The sequence below is a fragment of the Geotrypetes seraphini genome, chromosome 10 (assembly GCF_902459505.1).
Source record: "Geotrypetes seraphini chromosome 10, aGeoSer1.1, whole genome shotgun sequence".
NCBI lineage: Eukaryota > Metazoa > Chordata > Amphibia > Gymnophiona > Dermophiidae > Geotrypetes > Geotrypetes seraphini.
The window spans coordinates 87,386,732-87,406,635 of record NC_047093.1 but is presented as its reverse complement, the minus strand read 5'-3'; the positions used below and the strand labels follow the sequence as shown (position 1 = coordinate 87,406,635).

The following is a 19,904-nucleotide window of genomic DNA, read 5'->3' as shown; positions in this document are numbered from 1 at the left end:
TTCAGCGCAGCGACAACTCCGCGCAAGACAATTCAGCGCAGCGACAACTCCGCGCAAGACAATTGAGCGCAAGACAACTCAGCGCAAGACAACTCAGCGCAAGACAACTGAGCGCGCCACTAGAGGCCGCTTGACCATCGGAGGACACGCGCACGTACAGCACGTGAACACGTCATCACGTCAACGTTGACTCTTTGCGTTTTCAACATAAATCACGTGAATGCATTTTCGTTACCATGGTTACGTTATCTCATGATATATATTCTCCGAACACGTCATCACGTCAACGTTGACTCTTTGCGTTTTCAACATAAATCACGTGAATGCATTTTCGTTACCATGGTTACGTTATCTCATGATATATATTCTCCGAACAGCATTTATATACAAGTCACGTGAATGCATTTTCGTTACTATGGTTACGTTTCTACATTATATATGTCCTCCTTCCTTTCCCGCCTTCCTTTCGCTGCCTGACCGTGTCCGTTATAGGTAAAGATCTGGTTTTGCTGGTACTTGATCTATAACGAATATTTGTCTTGCGCGGATTTATCTCGCCTCTGGTGAGAGCGAACGTCCACATTTCTTCATTTACAGGTATGTTTATATTTACGCTTCACGCGCAAGAAAAGGGAGGGGGGGTATGGTTCATAGACAATTGCGCGCAAGACAATCGCGATCATAAAACTCAGCGCAATTGATCCTCAAGTTTATATAGGTATGTTGATATTTACATTTTCAGTTCTTGTATTGCGCGCAATTGTCTATGAACCAGTGATATTTACGCGCAATTGTCTATGAACCGCGATTTGGTCCCGTATTGTCTATGAACCGCGATTTGGTCCCGTATCTAAACGCACAGGTCCTTAAAAATCTTATCTTGCGCGCAATTGTCTATGAACCAGTTTATATTTACGCGCAATTGTCTATGAACCGCGATTTGGTCCCGTATCTAAACGCACAGGTCCTTAAAAATCCGCGTTCTGCGCCACTTTTCGGGTCCCTGCCACATTTAGTCTCTGGCTCTGACAGAGTTGTATGATAATTTAACTCTGAAGGATCCTAATGCTTTCCCTTCCCCATGCTAGGATCCGTCAGAGTTAAATTCCCATACGGTGCCGGGTCAAAAGCGCGCCGGCGCGCCGGGTCAAAGGCGTGCCCACCCTATTGAGCGTAGCGCGCGACGCCGCGCCTTTCTAAATTACTGTTTTTAGGGCTCCGACGGGTTCATAGACGATTGCGCGCAAGCCGCGCCGCTCTAAATGACCGTTTTTAGGGCTCCGACGGAGGGCGAGGGGGGGAGAACCCCCCACTTTACTATAATGTGGAGGGTTACGACCCCCAAACCCCCGATAACGCCGGCGCGATGTCTATTAAGTAAACAGAAGGGGGTTCCCGAACAAAACCCCCCATCGGAGCCCCTAAAAACTGTAATTTGGTGCGGTGCGGCGGCGCGCCTTGCCTTAAATTGGCTTTCGTCTTTCGCGCCGTTGTCTATGAACCTTCTCATCCAGCCCTGTCAGGGGCAGGGACCTGAAAAGGGGCACGGAACGCGGATTTTTAAGGACACCCCGTCTTGCGCTTAGTTTTCCCGCATGTTAAAAGAGCGAGAAGGTTGAGGTATGGTATTAAGATTATGTATAATGTGATGATGGATATTAATTGGAAGCATAATTGGATGGAGTTATAGATTTTAAAAGTAATAAATATCTAAAAAAACTTGTTGGCATGAGGTAAAAACTCTTATGCCAGCAACACTAGTATCTGAATATGTTTAATTTGAGGATTGTATCATGATGTAATGATGCAATATTATTGGGTAAGTGCATGAGAAAAAAAAAAGGAAAATATCAGCACAGGAGTCACCATTCAACATATACGTAATAATTTTAAAGTATCTAGTTTTGGGTACAATTCATTATGTCACATTATCAAAATGGAAAGAACAGTAACAATAAAAAAGGGAGACATTAACATCTTACTGTAATGAATATACACTATTTTCTATTTAAAGATACACTGTCTTATTGTTGGGAGGGTGTCTAAATTATACTATTATCATTCATATTGGGAAAAGTAAGAGTGGGGAAGTGGGTTGGGAAGGGAGGTACTTGATTGACATGTGATGTATTTCATTTTAATGTTTTGATTCTTGTACACATGATGTGTCATTTAAAATGAATAAAGATTTTTTAAAAAACCGAGTGTGCTCACGGTTTATAGTTTTATAAAGGCATTGGGTACCATTTTCTTTTGCAGGTATCATACATAAGAGGATATTCACATTTACAGGTATATGCATAGCTTCATTTTTTGGTTTTGCTAAATTGGAACAATAGGATAGGATAAATAGTCTGATGGTAGGGCTTATTGGGGTACACTTTTAGCCTTGGGTGTGTAGTGAGGGTGATTGTATACAATTGTTGTGGGTCCTTGTTTTGGGCCTCTCTGCCTTCCTTCTGTCTGCGATTAGGTATAATGACGTTCTTAATCCATGATGGTTGGCAAGCCAGATTTTAACTATTACAGGTATGATTGCAAAGGTAAGTACAGACATAGTGGGTGTTGTTTGTTATATCTATGTGCTAACCTTATAAATTTTAGTCTTGCAGTCATGTGCTGAGGGATATGAATTTGCTGAAACCCTAGTGTTGTCTAGAAGTTCAATCTTGGAGGCAACGTAAGTACAGAGGTATAGGGATTTGTATGTCCTATGTATATAATAACCTTATCTAATCTACTACTGAAGGTGACTACAATCAACAGAGGACATTCAAGAGACCACGATCAACAGAGGACACACATCTTCAGTGTTTTGCTGACAGGAATCGCACCCTTGCAGGTATATGGTGTTGTGCCATAGCACTGAACTTTACATATAGGGATTTGTATGTCCTATGTATATAATAACCTTATCTAATCTACTACTGAAGGTGACTACAATCAACAGAGGACATTCAAGAGACCACGATCAACAGAGGACACACATCTTCAGTGTTTTGCTGACAGGAATCGCACCCTTGCAGGTATATGGTGTTGTGCCATAGCACTGAACTTTACATATAGGGATTTGTATGTCCTATGTATATAATAACCTTATCTAATCTACTACTGAAGGTGACTACAATCAACAGAGGACATTCAAGAGACCACGATCAACAGAGGACACACATCTTCAGTGTTTTGCTGACAGGAATCGCACCCTTGCAGGTATATGGTGTTGTGCCATAGCACTGAACTTTACATATAGGGATTTGTATGTCCTATGTATATAATAACCTTATCTAATCTACTACTGAAGGTGACTACAATCAACAGACTACAATCAAGACACCACAGTCAACAGAGGACAGACATCTTCAGTGTTTTGCTGACAGGAATCGCACCCTTGCAGGTATATGGTGTTGTGCCATAGCACTAAACTCTACATATGTATGGCCTAACCTCACCTATTTGACCTTTGCATGTTTTTTTGTGTGCTGGAGATTGGTGGGGGGTGAACATTAAGTTTACATGCATGTTATAATTCTTGCAGGTACTGGTTCAGGGTTGAAGGTCGACTACAGTTCCTGAGGGTTTCATCGATATACTTCCAGTCTTACAGGTATGATGTTCTTTTGAGTAGTGCATTCATGATATAGGCAATTGTATATCAATTGCAAGTCAAAATAGGATAATGTTATTAATTGTATGGTTTCAGGAGTGATTTGACATAGACATGGAAGTAATAACTTCACAGCGTGGGAGAGAGCACTGGGTTAATGAGGGCTATCGATATCGGCGTGACCGAGTGATGGCAGACGGATCCACGTCCTGGAGGTGTGTGCGCCGTGACTGTGTGGGAAGAAGAAAGAGGCTCGTTGATGGATCTTCTGTTGAGATAACGGCGCATGTGCATGCACCCAACAATGCTAGAATTGAAGCTGATCGAATGATGGGAGACATACGTGAAAGAGCTGTGGCTACGGTTGAAAGGCCACGTCAGATCATTCATGGCACAACAGCTGGGACAAGTTTAGAAGCAGCTACATTATTGCCTGCATACACCTCCATGCAGAGAACAGTTAATAGAAAGAGAAATGCAGGCCATCTAGCAATGGGTAATCCCAGGTGCATAAGAGACATACAAATTCCTGAGCCGCTACAAAGAAGCACACGTGGTGAACAATTACTGTTGTGGGATTCAGGTGAAAATGATGAAAGACGCATATTCATTTTCACTACAGAATCTAATCTTGAGGTGTTGGAGCAACATGGACATTGGTTCATGGATGGGACATTCAAAGTTGCCCCCCATTTGTTTGTCCAAGTCTTTACCATCCATGCATTTGTAGACAATCGTGCACTTCCCATGGTCTACGTGTTGTTGAACAGTAAAAGGGAGGAGGACTATGAACGTGTGTTGAGGAAACTGCTGGAAACCAGAAACACGTTGGCACCATTGACAATCTTGATGGACTTTGAGAGAGCAAGTCTGCAAGCTGCCCGCACTGTATTTCCCATTGCTACAGTTTCTGGCTGCCTGTTCCATCTGGGTCAATCATTGTGGCGCAGAATTCAACATGAGGGACTGACCGCCAGCTATAGAGATGAGGAGAGAGTAAGAATGTTCACCAAAATGCTGTTAGCATTAAGTTTTGTTCCTGTGGATGATGTTGCTGAGTGTTTCCAGACCTTGGAGGAGAGTCGACCAGATGAACTGACCCTGGTGTATGACTATTGGGAAGACAATTACATCGGGAGATTGCGGCCAAATGGGAGACGGGTGCCACCTTTTCCTATTCCTCTGTGGAATATGCGCTCCCGTGTGGAAGATGGACTGCCTCGGACCAATAATTCCGTTGAAGGTTGGCACCATGCATTTCAATCCTCTGTTGCATGCCACCATCCAACCATCTTTAAACTCCTTGAACATATACAGCGTGAGCAAGATCACACAGAACAGTTGCTTGCTCGATTCCAGGCTGGTAACCGCGCACCACCCAGCAGTAAGAGCACGTATGTGAGAGTGACGCAAAGACTAACAACGCTGCTGCCAACATATGGTCAAACACCTCTCTTTCAATATCTCCGTGGTATAGCACATAATCTGGAACTGTAGAGTTTGATGTTGAAGTTCAGGTTTTCCTGTTGCTATGCTACAATTGTGTGCACTTTGAGATTTGAAATTTGCTTTGACATGTCCATATGGTCTCCCAAGCACATATGCTGCAGGAACAGGAGAGACACTTTGAAATGTCTATGTCCCCCTCTCCTTTTGGTGGCCCGAAAGCTACAGGCCTGCAAACTGTTGTGCTCAGGATCTCTCCCCCAGGAGTTTCTCTGAAGCCCTCCTCTGACCCCTACCTATCCTAGTATCCACTGCTCTGACATGTGCCAAGCGTGAAGGTTTTTTATGCCGAGCAAGGTAACCCACTCAAGCATACTGTACTCGCTTTGACATTTTCAAGGTGTTGTGGGTGGTGTTCAAAGGCTTTTTCCTTCACGTAGGGAAGGTCAGATGGTGTCTTGGATGGAGCGGCTTCAGGGAAAGCGTCTGTGTTAAGGAAAATTTGAAAAACTTGAAATTGTACATTTCCTCCCTTGTTTTTGGTGGCCTAGAAAGTACATAAGCAGAAATGTCAGTCAGGTGCTGTCATGAGATTCAGAAAAAGACGAGGACCCAGAATGGGTTGACAGGGGTGCAAACCTGATGGTGGCAGTCATGTGTTGGCCTTTGCAGGACCCAGAATGGGTTGACAAGGGTGCAAACGTGATGGTGGCAGTCAGGTGTTGGCCTTTGCAGGACCCAGAAGCAGAGTCCCCCCCCCCAGCAGAATGTCAGTCAGGTGCTGTCTCTGAAGCCATGAGATTCAGAAAAAGATGAGGACCCAGAATGGGTTGACAGGGGTGCAAACCTGATGGTGGCAGTCATGTGTTGGCCTTTGCAGGACCCAGAATGGGTTGACAAGGGTGCAAACGTGATGATGGCAGTCAGGTGTTGGCCTTTGCAGGACCCAGAAGCAGAGTCCCCCCCCAGCAAAATGTCAGTCAGGTGCTGTCTCTGAAACCACTGCTCTGCCAATATCTCACTCTCCCACTACTGTTGGTTAACTGCTCTGCCAACTGTTGCTCTCACTCCACAGATGTTGGTTAACTGCTCTGCCAATATCTCTCTCTCCCACTACTGTTGGTTAACTGCTCTGCCAACTGTTGCTCTCACTCCACAGATGTTGGTTAACTGCTCTGCCAATATCTCTCTCTCCCCCTACTGTTGGTTAACTGCTCTGCCAACTGTTGCTCTCACTCCACAGATGTTGGTTAACTGCTCTGCCAATATCTCACTCTCCCACTACTGTTGGTTAACTGCTCTGCCAACTGTTGCTCTCACTCCACAGATGTTGGTTAACTGCTCTGCCAATATCTCTCTCTCCCACTACTGTTGGTTAACTGCTCTGCCAACTGTTGCTCTCACTCCACAGATGTTGGTTAACTGCTCTGCCAATATCTCACTCTCCCACTACTGTTGGTTAACTGCTCTGCCAACTGTTGCTCTCACTCCACAGATGTTGGTTAACTGCTCTGCCAATATCTCACTCTCCCACTACTGTTGGTTAACTGCTCTGCCAACTGTTGCTCTCACTCCACAGATGTTGGTTAACTGCTCTGCCAATATCTCTCTCTCCCACTACTGTTGGTTAACTGCTCTGCCAACTGTTGCTCTCACTCCACAGATGTTGGTTAACTGCTCTGCCAATATCTCTCTCTCCCACTACTGTTGGTTAACTGCTCTGCCAACTGTTGCTCTCACTCCACAGATGTTGGTTAACTGCTCTGCCAATATCTCTCTCTCCCACTACTGTTGGTTAACTGCTCTGCCAACTGTTGCTCTCACTCCACAGATGTTGGTTAACTGCTCTGCCAATATCTCTCTCTCCCACTACTGTTGGTTAACTGCTCTGCCAACTGTTGCTCTCACTCCACAGATGTTGGTTAACTGCTCTGCCAATATCTCTCTCTCCCACTACTGTTGGTTAACTGCTTCTCTGAAGCCCTCCTCTGACCCCTACCTATCCTAGTATCCACTGCTCTGACATGTGCCAAGCGTGAAGGTTTTTTATGCCGAGCAAGGTAACCCACTCAAGCATACTGTACTCGCTTTGACATTTTCAAGGTGTTGTGGGTGGTGTTCAAAGGCTTTTTCCTTCACGTAGGGAAGGTCAGATGGTATCTTGGATGGAGCGGCTTCAGGGAAAGCGGCTGTGTTAAGGAAAATTTGTAAAACTTGAAATTGTACATTTCCTCCCTTGTTTTTGGTGGCCTAGAAAGTACATAAGCAGAAATGTCAGTCAGGTGCTGTCTCTGAAGCCATGAGATTCAGAAAAAGATGAGGACCCAGAATGGGTTGACAGGGGTGCAAACCTGATGGTGGCAGTCATGTGTTGGCCTTTGCAGGACCCAGAATGGGTTGACAAGGGTGCAAACGTGATGGTGGCAGTCAGGTGTTGGCCTTTGCAGGACCCAGAAGCAGAGTCCCCCCCCCCAGCAGAATGTCAGTCAGGTGCTGTCTCTGAAACCACTGCTCTCACTCTCACAGATGTTGGTTAACTGCTCTGCCAATATCTCACTCTCTCCCACTGTTGCTCATTTAATTTGAAGGGTGTGTATGGTCTTTCTTTTTCAAAGGTCGTATAGCAAAATGTGTGATTTCCACACATGGTGCATGAACAGATGATACACTTTAAATTGTCTATGTCCCCCACTCCTTTTGGTGGTCCAGACTGTTGTTTCTACTGTTTCACTTAAACTGTCTGTTAATTTGCTCCTGATGTTTTTTCACTGCTATAACCACATCCTTACTCACTGTCACTGATGTTTAACTGCTGTGCCACCTTTAATGGATATATTATTGCACACTTGTTTATGATTTAAAACGAATAAAGATATAATTCAGTATGTTGTACATAAAAGATCATGAATGGTGAACTGAAAGATTTTGTGTTGTTGACACTGCATTTGAACATATGTGTATTACATGTTTATCACATATGCAATATTTTAATAAACATTTACCAATGTTTAAAACATTTTGTTGTTTCTTTATGTTAGTATGACATTAATAACTATGCCATTAAATGTAAATTTGTATTGTACTATCCAACTAAGTAACACGTAAGGACACAATGGAAACAATTAAGTGTTAGAAAGAATTGCAAGTGCTGCATTTAAATTAAAATTTGTTTTTTTTTTTAACACTTGATGTAAGATTAAAACATGAATAACATTTCCTGAAATCATATTTATTCCGACATAATTAAATACATAATTTGCCATAATACAATAATAAGTCAAGGCTACTGGATTGTCCTTCATCCTATTTATTTGAGGCAACATTGATTTCTAAACTAATAATATATATGGACAATACAATAAAAGATGATCTAATGTCCCAGCCTCAAGATGATAGTGGCAATATTTTTTAGGCCAAAGTTGTGGCCATTGAGATGCATCAATTGAATGCTTAATCTCAATGCTCCAAATGTCTCTTAGACCATGTTTTGTTGTTTTATTTACAAGTCCAGCTATTAAGTTATACCACCTGAAAGCATAAAATATTGTGATTTATTTAGACCAAATATATGTTGCAATTGTGAAAGGTCAAGCAGTTTACTATTAGTTATTACATCCTCTAAAGAACATATCCCTGCCAACATCCAATGCTTCCAAATGAATACATCTGAAGTTCTTCCACTAAATGTACATTTTCTAAAAGGTTTATTTCATCCATTTTCAAGTTCACAATTCCAATAGAAAAATATAATTTTCAATTCCTTCATTTATGTAGGTTAAATCATCTCCTGTACAATTGACCTGGTGGCATATTATCAGTGCAGAGTGACTTAGATTCCATTTTCATGTTAACATTAGGTCACTTAACTTTAGGACAAAGATAAGAATGAACAAACGACCCGATACACACCTTAGGATAATGATACCTACTTTCTGCATTGAGCAGTAAAGCACAGTTACTTACCGTAACAGGTGTTATCCAGGGACAGCAGGCAGATATTCTTAACGCATGGGTGATGTTACACACTACTCACTAGATATTCTTACGTCCCACCCTCCTCCCCGGGTTGGCTTCTTAGCTGGCTTATCCTAACTGGGGACCACGCTCTCCTCCGTCGGGCGTGAAGGCACTCGCGCATGGTGCGGCCAACTAGAACTTTCTAGTTAAAAAGGTCTGTACCGGGGCTCCGTCAGTGACGTCACCCATGCGTTAAGAATATGCCCGACGGAGGAGTGCGTGGTCCCCAGTTTCTTCGTTTCCTCTGATGTTGCGGACCTTGTCCAAACTCCGCAAGGACAACGCCACCATGATTCTTATCGCACCTCGGTGGCCTCGCCAACACTGGTTCTCACTCCTGCTCCAACTCAGCTCCAGGGAACCCATTCTCCTTCCTGTGTTTCCTACTGTACTTACGCAGCAGCATCAGTCTCTACTGCATCCCAATCTGTCTTCGCTCCACCTGACAGCTTGGTTTCTCTCGGGCTGACCTCTCCAGAGAACCTATCTCAGCCGGTCCGCCTCATCTTGGACGCCTCCAGGAAGCCGGCCACCCTCCAATGTTACCATCAGAAATGGACCAGATTCTCCTCGTGGTGTCTCCGGCATCATCAGGAACCCACCTCCTTAGCGGTGGAAACCGTATTGGAATATTTGCTCTCGCTGTCCAATGCTGGCCTCAAAACTACCTCCATCAGAGTCCACCTCAGTGCCATCACTGCGTTTCATGAGCCCATTCTCGGAAAACCCCTCACGGCTCATCCTCTGGTTTCCAGATTTATGCGAGGGCTCTTCAATATCAAACCACCCCTCAAGCCTCCTCCAGTTGTCTGGGACCTGAATGTGGTACTCTCAGCTCTCATGAAACCTCCATTCGAGCCTCTTGCCACAACTTCACTTAGACTCCTTACCTGGAAGGTGCTTTTCCTGATTGCCATCACCTCTGCCAGGAGGGTTAGCGAACTGCATGCACTGGTTGACGACCCACCGTTCACTGTTTTTCACCATGACAAGGTTGTTCTGCGCACCCACCCTAAATTCCTTCCCAAGGTGGTCTCAGCTTTTCACCTCAACCAGTCCATTGTGCTGCCCGTCTTCTTCCCTAAGCCTCACTCGCATCCTGGGGAACAGGCGTTGCACACGCTGGATTGTAAGCGTGCCCTTGCTTACTATCTTGATCGTACCAGAGCTCACCGAACATCCCCTCAGCTATTTTTGTCTTTCGATCCCAACCGTTTGGGTCATCCTGTCTCCAAACGGACACTTTCCAATTGGCTTGCTGCCTGTATTGCATTCTGCTATGCTCGGGCCGGTCTCTCACTGGAAGGAACTGTCACGGCCCACAGAGTCCGAGCTATGGCTGCTTCTGTAGCTTTCCTCCGTTCCACGCCCATCGAGGAAATCTGCAAGGCGGCCACTTGGTCCTCAGTTCACACATTCACTACTCACTACTGTCTGGATGCGTTCTCCAGACGGGATGGACACTTCGGCCAATCTGTGTTACAAAATTTATTTTCCTAATGGCCAACCATCCCACCTCCCTCTTTGTTAGCTTGGAGGTCACCCATGTGTTAAGAATATGCTGCCTGCTTGTCCTGGGATAAAGCACAGTTACTTACCGTAACAGGTGTTATCCAGGGACAGCAGGCAGATATTCTTACGTACCACCCACCTCCCCGGGTTGGCTTCTTAGCTGGCTTATCCTAACTGGGGACCACGCACTCCTCCGTCGGGCGGGAAGGCACTCGCGCACGCGCGGTGCGGCCAACTAGAAACTTCTAGTTAAAAAGGTCCGTACCGAGGGCTCCGTCGGTGACGTCACCCATGTGTTAAGAATATCTGCCTGCTGTCCCTGGCTAACACCTGTTACGGTAAGTAACTGTGCTTTCTCTGCATCCCTCTTCACAAACATATGTGATGTATGACTGTATTAATATATTAGGAGTGGAAAATGATGTGTAATAATTACAATAATTTACTCATGACTCCCTGATCTTTTTAAAATTAATAGAATTTTATTGTTCTTATGTGTTTCCCATATTCAAACACTGTAATAGCTTATTTATTTATTTATTTATTCAGATTTCCCATTAACGCTAATTGTGTTTCAATCAATTACTACAAAACTATATACTATAAAATACACACATACTCAATTAATATGTGCATTTCATCACTACAATGTAGTAAAATCTGTTTGACTATTGACCATTTAACACGTGTTTTAGATAACCAATAGCAGCGCTGAAAAGGGGAAATCTCACGATATTCACACAACATCGGTCATGTGACTGGTATTTAAGCTTTGCAATTAGGCCCCCCACCCGCATTTACAAATATCACCATTTATTCAGATTTCCCATTAACTCTGTTCGTCCGCATTTTTAACTTGCGCTCATTATACTAAAACCCGTCAATTGCGCACTGGGAAACTAATCCGTCAATTGCGCGAAAAAGTACTATAACTTTAGTATGATGATATACGTCATCATTATGCACTAATGGAGACAAGCTGATGTCATCACGCGTTTCAACACATATGCGCGCCATGCTAACGCTAATTGTGTTTCAATCAATTACTACAAAACTTTATATTATAAAATACACACATACTCAATTAATATGTGCATTTCATCACTACAATGTAGTAAAATCTGTTTGACTATTGACCATTTAACACGTGTTTTAGATAACCAATAGCAGCGCTGAAAAGGGGAAATCTCACGATATTCACACAACATCGGTCATGTGACTGGTATTTAAGCTTTGCAAAAACGTCATAGATTCACAGAGAAGATGGCATCCTATGTGGGTTTCCGTGGACGTAAGCCCAATTTCTCCGAGCGTGAAGTACTCATATTAACTGAGTACTTCACGCTCAATGCTAAACTGCTTTTCCCCGTTAAGGGGAAAAGACGCAATATAGGTGAAATGGACAGGGCCTGGGGAGAACTTGCGCAGCTGTTCAACGCCCGCGCTATCACACCGCGCTCCGTAAGTATTTATCAAATACATGTTGTTCATAGACAATTGCGCGCTGACAAATTGGCGCGGATAAAGAATTTATTTTTTTGCGCGGAAGGCAAAAATGGATACGCATCTCCTGAAATCGCGCACTGCGTCATCATACATCTGCTGAAAAATTTTGCAGTTGATAATGGTGTCTCTCATGTACTTATTTGATTTAATTAGCTGTATTCCAGTCGGGTTTTCAAAATTTACATAATTATTATGCTTGCAATCTATTTCCATGCACTGCTTTCAATGCATATATATATATCATGTCTGCGCGATTTGTCCACGTGCTATTCTCTATGAACCATATATCATGGCTCACTCATGTCTCTCCATTATGTAATAGGTTGAGGATTTGAAGAAAAAAGCCCGCGAGCTCAGGCTACATCACCCTGCATGGGTCCGGGCTGTCCGCCGCAATCTGTACAACACCCCAGGTATGTTACAGTAAAATATCGGGTGGGTATAAGGTGTGCAGTCATAATATCTGTGTTGAACAATCATGTATTTTAAACGTTGACAGGTCAAAAACTCGAAAGACAATCGCGCGCAGACAAACATTTTAAACATTAACAGTTTTTCATATACTTCTGACACTACATGCATTTATGTCTTCAGATGCGAGTGAGGAGGAAGAGGAGGAGGAGGATCAGGAAGAGGAGGAGGAGGAGGAGGAGGAGGAGGAGGAGGAAGACACCCCTATCCCTGACCGGCCGTTCCTTATCCCCCGCAGACGCCCCACCTCCCAATCCCCTTCCACCTCCGCCCAGTCCCATCCAACGTCCCAACCCCCTTCCACCTCCGCCCAGTCCCATCCAACGTCCCAACCCCCTTCCACCTCCGCCCAGTCCCATCCAACGTCCCAACCCCCTTCCACCTCCGCCCAGTCCCATCCAACGTCCCAACCCCCTTCCACCTCCGCCCAGTCTCATCCAACTTCCCCCCACCGACGCCCTAGACCACCCTCTAGGATCCCCCTAAAAAAACGCCCCAAACCCTGCCCTGCCCCTTCATTCCCAATGCCCTGTTCCCCCTCCCTCCCACCCCCTAAACCCAAGTTCTGCCTTAAACTTTTCCCTGAAATTCGACCCTCTGTCATCACCTCTCCCCCAGCCCTCCCACGTACCTCAATGAGTACTGCCTCAACCCCCATCCTGGACAGATTTAGCGACCTCTCTGTCCAGTCCGGTAAGTGTTATGATATTTTTATTCTGTAATTTTTGTACTGTAAAAGCTTTTATTCATTTTTACAACGTACATCAAGTGTACAATTAATAAACACATTTATGATTTAAGACATCACTTGAATTTTAATAATATAATATAAAATGCTTAGGTTTGTTCATATGTAACAAAAACAACCAAGTTTGTCTCATAGATGCTTCCACTGTACATAATTGTCTTTTCAATGTCCACCTGCTTTTCATGCTCTTTTTCATTACAGATATATTGGCATCCCCCTCCTCTTCGCCGCCTTTGTCAACATCCCCACTCCCCATTCAAAGCCCCAACCGTTGTTCCACCTGTTTTGCCCCCCTCCGACCCTCAACCAGAGATTGTGGGACCAACCCTGCAACGGCCACCACCCCTGTTGCAGCGACCACTATTGTGGCTCACGCTGCCACAAACACAGATCCTCCGCCCAGTTCTGTAACAGTGGAGGACATTTACACGGCGGTGGTTACCATCTTAGCAGGGGTGGAGCACATGAACGACTGTGCTGAAGAATCCGTTCGACACATTCGTCACGTGACAGGGGCACTGCAGGTCTTGCTAGAAGCACTTCGCGGTACCCCTCCCACCCCGTGAATGGCTCCACTGTTAACGAGGGAGCTGCACCCTCTTGTCACCACTCCTCCCTCCCCTTCTTCCCCCCCTGCCTCACTCCCTCCCCCTCCTGCCCTTCGCCCTCCCAGAAAAAATACAAAAAAAGTATAAAAACAACTCCCTCCCCTTCTTCCCCCCCTGCCTCACTCCCTCCCCCTCCTGCCCTTCGCCCTCCCAGAAAAAATACAAAAAAAGTATAAAAACAACTCCCTCCCCTTCTTCCCCCCCTGCCTCACTCCCTCCCCCTCCTGCCCTTCGCCCTCCCAGAAAAAATACAAAAAAAGTATAAAAACAACTCCCTCCCCTTCTTCCCCCCCTGCCTCACTCCCTCCCCCTCCTGCCCTTCGCCCTCCCAGAAAAAATACAAAAAAAGTATAAAAACAACTCCCTCCCCTTCTTCCCCCCCTGCCTCACTCCCTCCCCCTCCTGCCCTTCGCCCTCCCAGAAAAAATACAAAAAAAGTATAAAAACAACTCCCTCCCCTTCTTCCCCCCCTGCCTCACTCCCTCCCCCTCTTGCCCTTCGCCCTCCCAGAAAAAATACAAAAAAAGTATAAAAACAACTCCCTCCCCTTCTTCCCCCCCTGCCTCACTCCCTCCCCCTCCTGCCCTTCGCCCTCCCAGAAAAAATACAAAAAAAGTATAAAAACAACTCCCTCTCCTTCTTCCCTCCCTTTCCATCCACCCCCCTCCACACTCCCACCCCTTCACATCCATTCACACCATACCCACCCCACTCCACCCACAGTCTCCAGCATCATGACTCGCCTGCCTCCTACCGTCTCGTGGGATCTTCAGTCCTCCTGTGAGTGTCTCTCTATCTCTCTCTCACTCTCTCCCTCCCTTCCTCCCTCCCTCTCTCTCCCTTACCACAGTGTTTTCTTTGCCCTCCAGCCTCCTGTGTCGCAGCAGTGGTGACTACAACTTCACAATTCATGTCTCCAGCATCATGACTCGCCTGCCTCCTACCGTCTCGTGGGATCTTCAGTCCTCCTGTGAGTGTCTCTCTATCTCTCTCTCACTCTCTCCCTCCCTTCCTCCCTCCCTCTCTCTCCCTTACCACAGTGTTTTCTTTGCCCTCCAGCCTCCTGTGTCGCAGCAGTGGTGACTACAACTTCACAATTCATGTCTCCAGCATCATGACTCGCCTGCCTCCTACCGTCTCGTGGGATCTTCAGTCCTCCTGTGAGTGTCTCTCTATCTCTCTCTCACTCTCTCCCTCCCTTCCTCCCTCCCTCTCTCTCCCTTACCACAGTGTTTTCTTTGCCCTCCAGCCTCCTGTGTCGCAGCAGTGGTGACTACAACTTCACAATTCATGTCTCCAGCATCATGACTCGCCTGCCTCCTACCGTCTCGTGGGATCTTCAGTCCTCCTGTGAGTGTCTCTCTATCTCTCTCTCACTCTCTCCCTCCCTTCCTCCCTCCCTCTCTCTCCCTTACCACAGTGTTTTCTTTGCCCTCCAGCCTCCTGTGTCGCAGCAGTGGTGACTACAACTTCACAATTCATGTCTCCAGCATCATGACTCGCCTGCCTCCTACCGTCTCGTGGGATCTTCAGTCCTCCTGTGAGTGTCTCTCTATCTCTCTCTCACTCTCTCCCTCCCTTCCTCCCTCCCTCTCTCTCCCTTACCACAGTGTTTTCTTTGCCCTCCAGCCTCCTGTGTCGCAGCAGTGGTGACTACAACTTCACAATTCATGTCTCCAGCATCATGACTCGCCTGCCTCCTACCGTCTCGTGGGATCTTCAGTCCTCCTGTGAGTGTCTCTCTATCTCTCTCTCACTCTCTCCCTCCCTTCCTCCCTCCCTCTCTCTCCCTTACCACAGTGTTTTCTTTGCCCTCCAGCCTCCTGTGTCGCAGCAGTGGTGACTACAACTTCACAATTCATGTCTCCAGCATCATGACTCGCCTGCCTCCTACCGTCTCGTGGGATCTTCAGTCCTCCTGTGAGTGTCTCTCTATCTCTCTCTCACTCTCTCCCTCCCTTCCTCCCTCCCTCTCTCTCCCTTACCACAGTGTTTTCTTTGCCCTCCAGCCTCCTGTGTCGCAGCAGTGGTGACTACAACTTCACAATTCATGTCTCCAGCATCATGACTCGCCTGCCTCCTACCGTCTCGTGGGCTCTTCAGTCCTCCTGTGAGTGTCTCTCTATCTCTCTCTCACTCTCTCCCTCCCTTCCTCCCTCCCTCTCTCTCCCTTACCACAGTGTTTTCTTTGCCCTCCAGCCTCCTGTGTCGCAGCAGTGGTGACTACAACTTCACAATTCATGTCTCCAGCATCATGACTCGCCTGCCTCCTACCGTCTCAGCTCCCACATCTGGACTTGGCTTGCCAGCTCTCCTTCGATGATCAGAAAAATCTGACATCATATCTATGATACTTTTAAAAATACATTTTAATATACAACTTATTGAAAATAAAGGACAACTGCGTACTGGATAAATGCAAAACCTTATCAAACATAAGTGTTAATTTACATGGCTGTGTCAACTAGGTAGAATTTGTAATGCTACATGATTGACACCTTATCTTGTTTAGAGATGTTCTTAATAGAGTATAACACTTATCATGCTTAATCCTTTAAGTATAAATTAGATGAAATGCATTGAGGTGATATGTTAACATCTTTCCTTTCGTGCACACAAAATGTGATAGATGTATAAGGTGTACACCTGACATAATTTTAGTCACCCATCTCCCTGTATGCCTCTTGTAAGGAGATGCACATTTAGTTTGCTTTAAATCCTGAACTACTTACCATCAATAAAACAGGGGCACTGGTCTCCTGACGTAATAGCATGTATTTAATACGTACTTCCTGAGTGCTGTGTCAAAGCACTAGCATTGAACAGGTGCGCCAGTTTCCCCCAGACCCAATCGATTTCACCTATATTTCTAACTTTCCTCTTGATGGGGAATAGCAGTTTAGCATTGAGCGACATGTACTCAGTTAATCAGAGTACTTCACGCTTGGACAATTTGTGTTTCTGCACACAAAATCCATAATAGGAAGTCATCTTCTCTGTGTATCTATGACATTTTTGCAAAGTACTCAGTTAATCTAAGTACTTCCTGAGTGCAGTGTCAAAACACTAGCATTGAACAGGTGCGCCAGTTTGGCCCAGGCCCAGTCCATTTCACCTATATTTCTAACTTTCCTCTTGATGGGGAATAGCAGTTTAGCATTGAGCGACATGTACTCAGTTAATCAGAGTACTTCACGCTTGGAGAACTTGTGTTTTGGCACACAAAATCCATAATAGGAAGCCATCTTCTCTGTGAATCTATGACATTTTTGCAAAGTACTCAGTTATTCTAAGTACCTCACCACAATTGTGGCTCACACTGCACACAGACACACACACACTGACTGAATGAGAGCCAAAGAGTCAGTTTTCTCCACACTATGTCCATTTTTCAAATGTTCCTGTGCTTGATGGGGAAACAATACTTTAGCATTGCACAAAACATACTCTATCTGGACTAAATTTATGTATGTTTCTCTATATATGATCTTTTAAAGTTCATAGCCTTTTACATCCTCCAGTTCAAACACTGAATCTCAAGCATACAGAATACTTTTCTTTCTGTGAATTTATGCTTTCGCCCTCATCATCATCCTATTTTTAGACCAATTTCAAAATCTTTTCAATTTCAATATTCTTATAATAATCTTTATCATTCAATGTTATTATTTGCTGTTCACATCATGTTTACTTGTGTTCAATAATACTTACTTTGCATTTAACTTTGCCCTGGGAGATCTATGTTATCCATTCTATATGTTCACTGTATTATGCTTTCTTCAATAATACAGTTACTCAGAAATAAAAACATTATAACACAACTATTGATTCCAGAATTTATTTTACACTCACAAACTCCAATGACATTATGAACTTATAATGACTAACGTCATTTAACAAATTGTTTATTATTGTCTTTTAACATATTAAAACACTTCATAAAATCAATAACTAGAAAGCTGCAAACAAATTGTGGACAGTTTTGTTTGGGTTTTATTCGGTGGGGAGGGGCAGTGAAGCTTGTCTTTAATCTTTGAAATCTGTTGGGCCTGAAGACAACTCAGCGTGAAGACGACAGAGCATGAAGACACTTGTAAGTTTGAACATGAATAACGATTTAAACAAACAAAGAAAATGACATAATGATCGTCATAAACACTTAAAACATATATTATGTCATATAACGATTATTAAGCTAATTCAGCTTTACAAATTTTTACAATTCATACAACAAACATATCATGCAAGACAAACAGAAATAATGAAACTTAGCATTTGACAGATGGATCAGATGAATAGACACTGCAGGCATCAGACTATGGGCATTTCATTATGACCCCAATGCAAACACCCACTATGCCCATTTACCTTCCACTATTACAGGTCTCACAGTCCACAATTAATGTGTCTGGTAACGGGACAAAAACACCTGGGGAAAAAATTTGGAACTATCCCAAAATCTGCAGCCTGGAACTGGGTAACCTGGCCACCCTGTTACTTTGATTTATTAAACTCTTTTTTCCAATATGAGAATGACACGAACTAAATTCACCATCCTGTCCATATGAGTTATGTAGCTGTCCTTGTCCCTCTCCCATTCCTATCATCTCTGCTTTAACAGTGTCAGGTCAAGACCACACCAAGACAAAGGCCGCTGAGCGCAGGGCAGAGGCATGTGCCTAACAAAATTAATAATGCATTTTTAAGGTCTCCAAAATAATGAGGGAAGTTGCCTTGCCTCGCGCTGAGTTGCTCGCGCTCAGTTGTCAGTTGTCTCGCGCTCGATTGTCTGCGCGATTTTGTCCGCGCGCGATTGTCTTGCGCGCAATTGTCTATGAACCGTTTTGAGCTCAGTTGCTCGCGCTCAGTTGCTCGCGCTCAGTTGTTTTGAGCTCAGTTGTCTTGCGCTCAGTTGTTTTTGAGCTCAGTTGTCTTGCGCTCAGTTGTCTTGCGCTCAGTTGTTTTTGAGCTCAGTTGCTCGCGCTCAGTTGTCTTGCGCTCAGTTGTCTTGCGCTCAGTTGTCTTGCGCTCAGTTGTTTTTGAGCTCAGTTGCTCGCGCTCAGTTGTCTTGCGCTCAGTTGTCTTGCGCTCAGTTGTCTTGCGCTCAGTTGTTTTTGAGCTCAGTTGTCTTGCGCTCAGTTGTCTTGCGCTCAGTTGTCTTGAGCTCAGTTGTCTTGCGCTCAGTTGTCTTGCGCTCAGTTGTCTCGCTCGTACACATTCATGAAAATAATTTGCGCTCAATTGTCTTGCGCTCAATTGTCTTGCGCTCAGTTGTCTTGCGCTCAGTTGTCTTCACGCTCATTTGTCTTGCGCTCAGTTGTCTCGCGCTCGATTGTCTGCGCGATTTTGTCCGCGCGCGATTGTCTTGCGCGAAATTGTCTTGCGCGCAATTGTCTATGAACCCAGACCTGCACAGTGGAGCATGAGCCAAAAATACAATAGGAGGTGAAGCGGGTTTACTTACGCTCAATTCCCTGATGAAGCTTGGTCGCAAAACAGGGAACCCTGTTGGAAACTGTGGAGGTATATTGCCAGTGGTGAGGAGTTTTTAGCTGCTGTGTTTTGGGCTCATTCTCCACTGTGCGGGTTTGGTCCTGCTTCTACATCCCAGTACCACTATGAAGATTATGATGAATACTACATTTACAAAAATAAGTACGATGGTTTTTTTTTTTATATAATACAAAAAGTTTATGATAGTGTGTGATATTTTTTCCACTTATCTTGGAGTTGTTGACCAATAATGTGTCTGCTTGTCTCAAAGTTGATATTTTGAGAGTGGCTTGTCTATACGGGTAGCAATTGTTTTGCACCCCTATTAGACACTGAGGTCTTTTCTCCATTTTTTGATGAATGCATGTCTGTAGTACTGGGTAGACATTGGGATGTAATTTAGGTGTATATATTTTTTGGACATCCTTTCTTGTTTGAAAGTTTCTCTTTATAATTTGTACCATCTTTGGAGTATGAACATTGTATTTTAGTACACATG

The 19,904-nt window shown here is 44.6% G+C and overlaps 2 protein-coding genes and 1 long non-coding RNA gene across 12 annotated transcripts in view; 2 read left to right on the top strand and 1 right to left on the bottom strand.

The window, feature by feature from the left end:
• ASTN2 (astrotactin 2) overlaps window positions 1-19,904 on the bottom strand; it is a 1,902,914-nt gene that overhangs the window by 73,021 nt on the left and 1,809,989 nt on the right. The window lies entirely within an intron of this gene.
• On the top strand, window positions 555-4,496 carry LOC117368238. The gene is made up of 4 exons (XR_004540932.1): window positions 555-2,842; window positions 3,302-3,394; window positions 3,536-3,604; window positions 3,701-4,496. It is a non-coding gene; the product is annotated as an uncharacterized LOC117368238 (long non-coding RNA).
• LOC117368237 (extensin-like) lies at window positions 10,923-14,020 on the top strand. Its single transcript, XM_033961687.1, has 2 exons — window positions 10,923-13,249; window positions 13,506-14,020. Exons 1-2 carry the CDS (start codon window positions 12,670-12,672, stop codon window positions 13,868-13,870), a joined length of 945 nt encoding a protein of 314 aa, XP_033817578.1. The 5' UTR covers window positions 10,923-12,669; the 3' UTR covers window positions 13,871-14,020.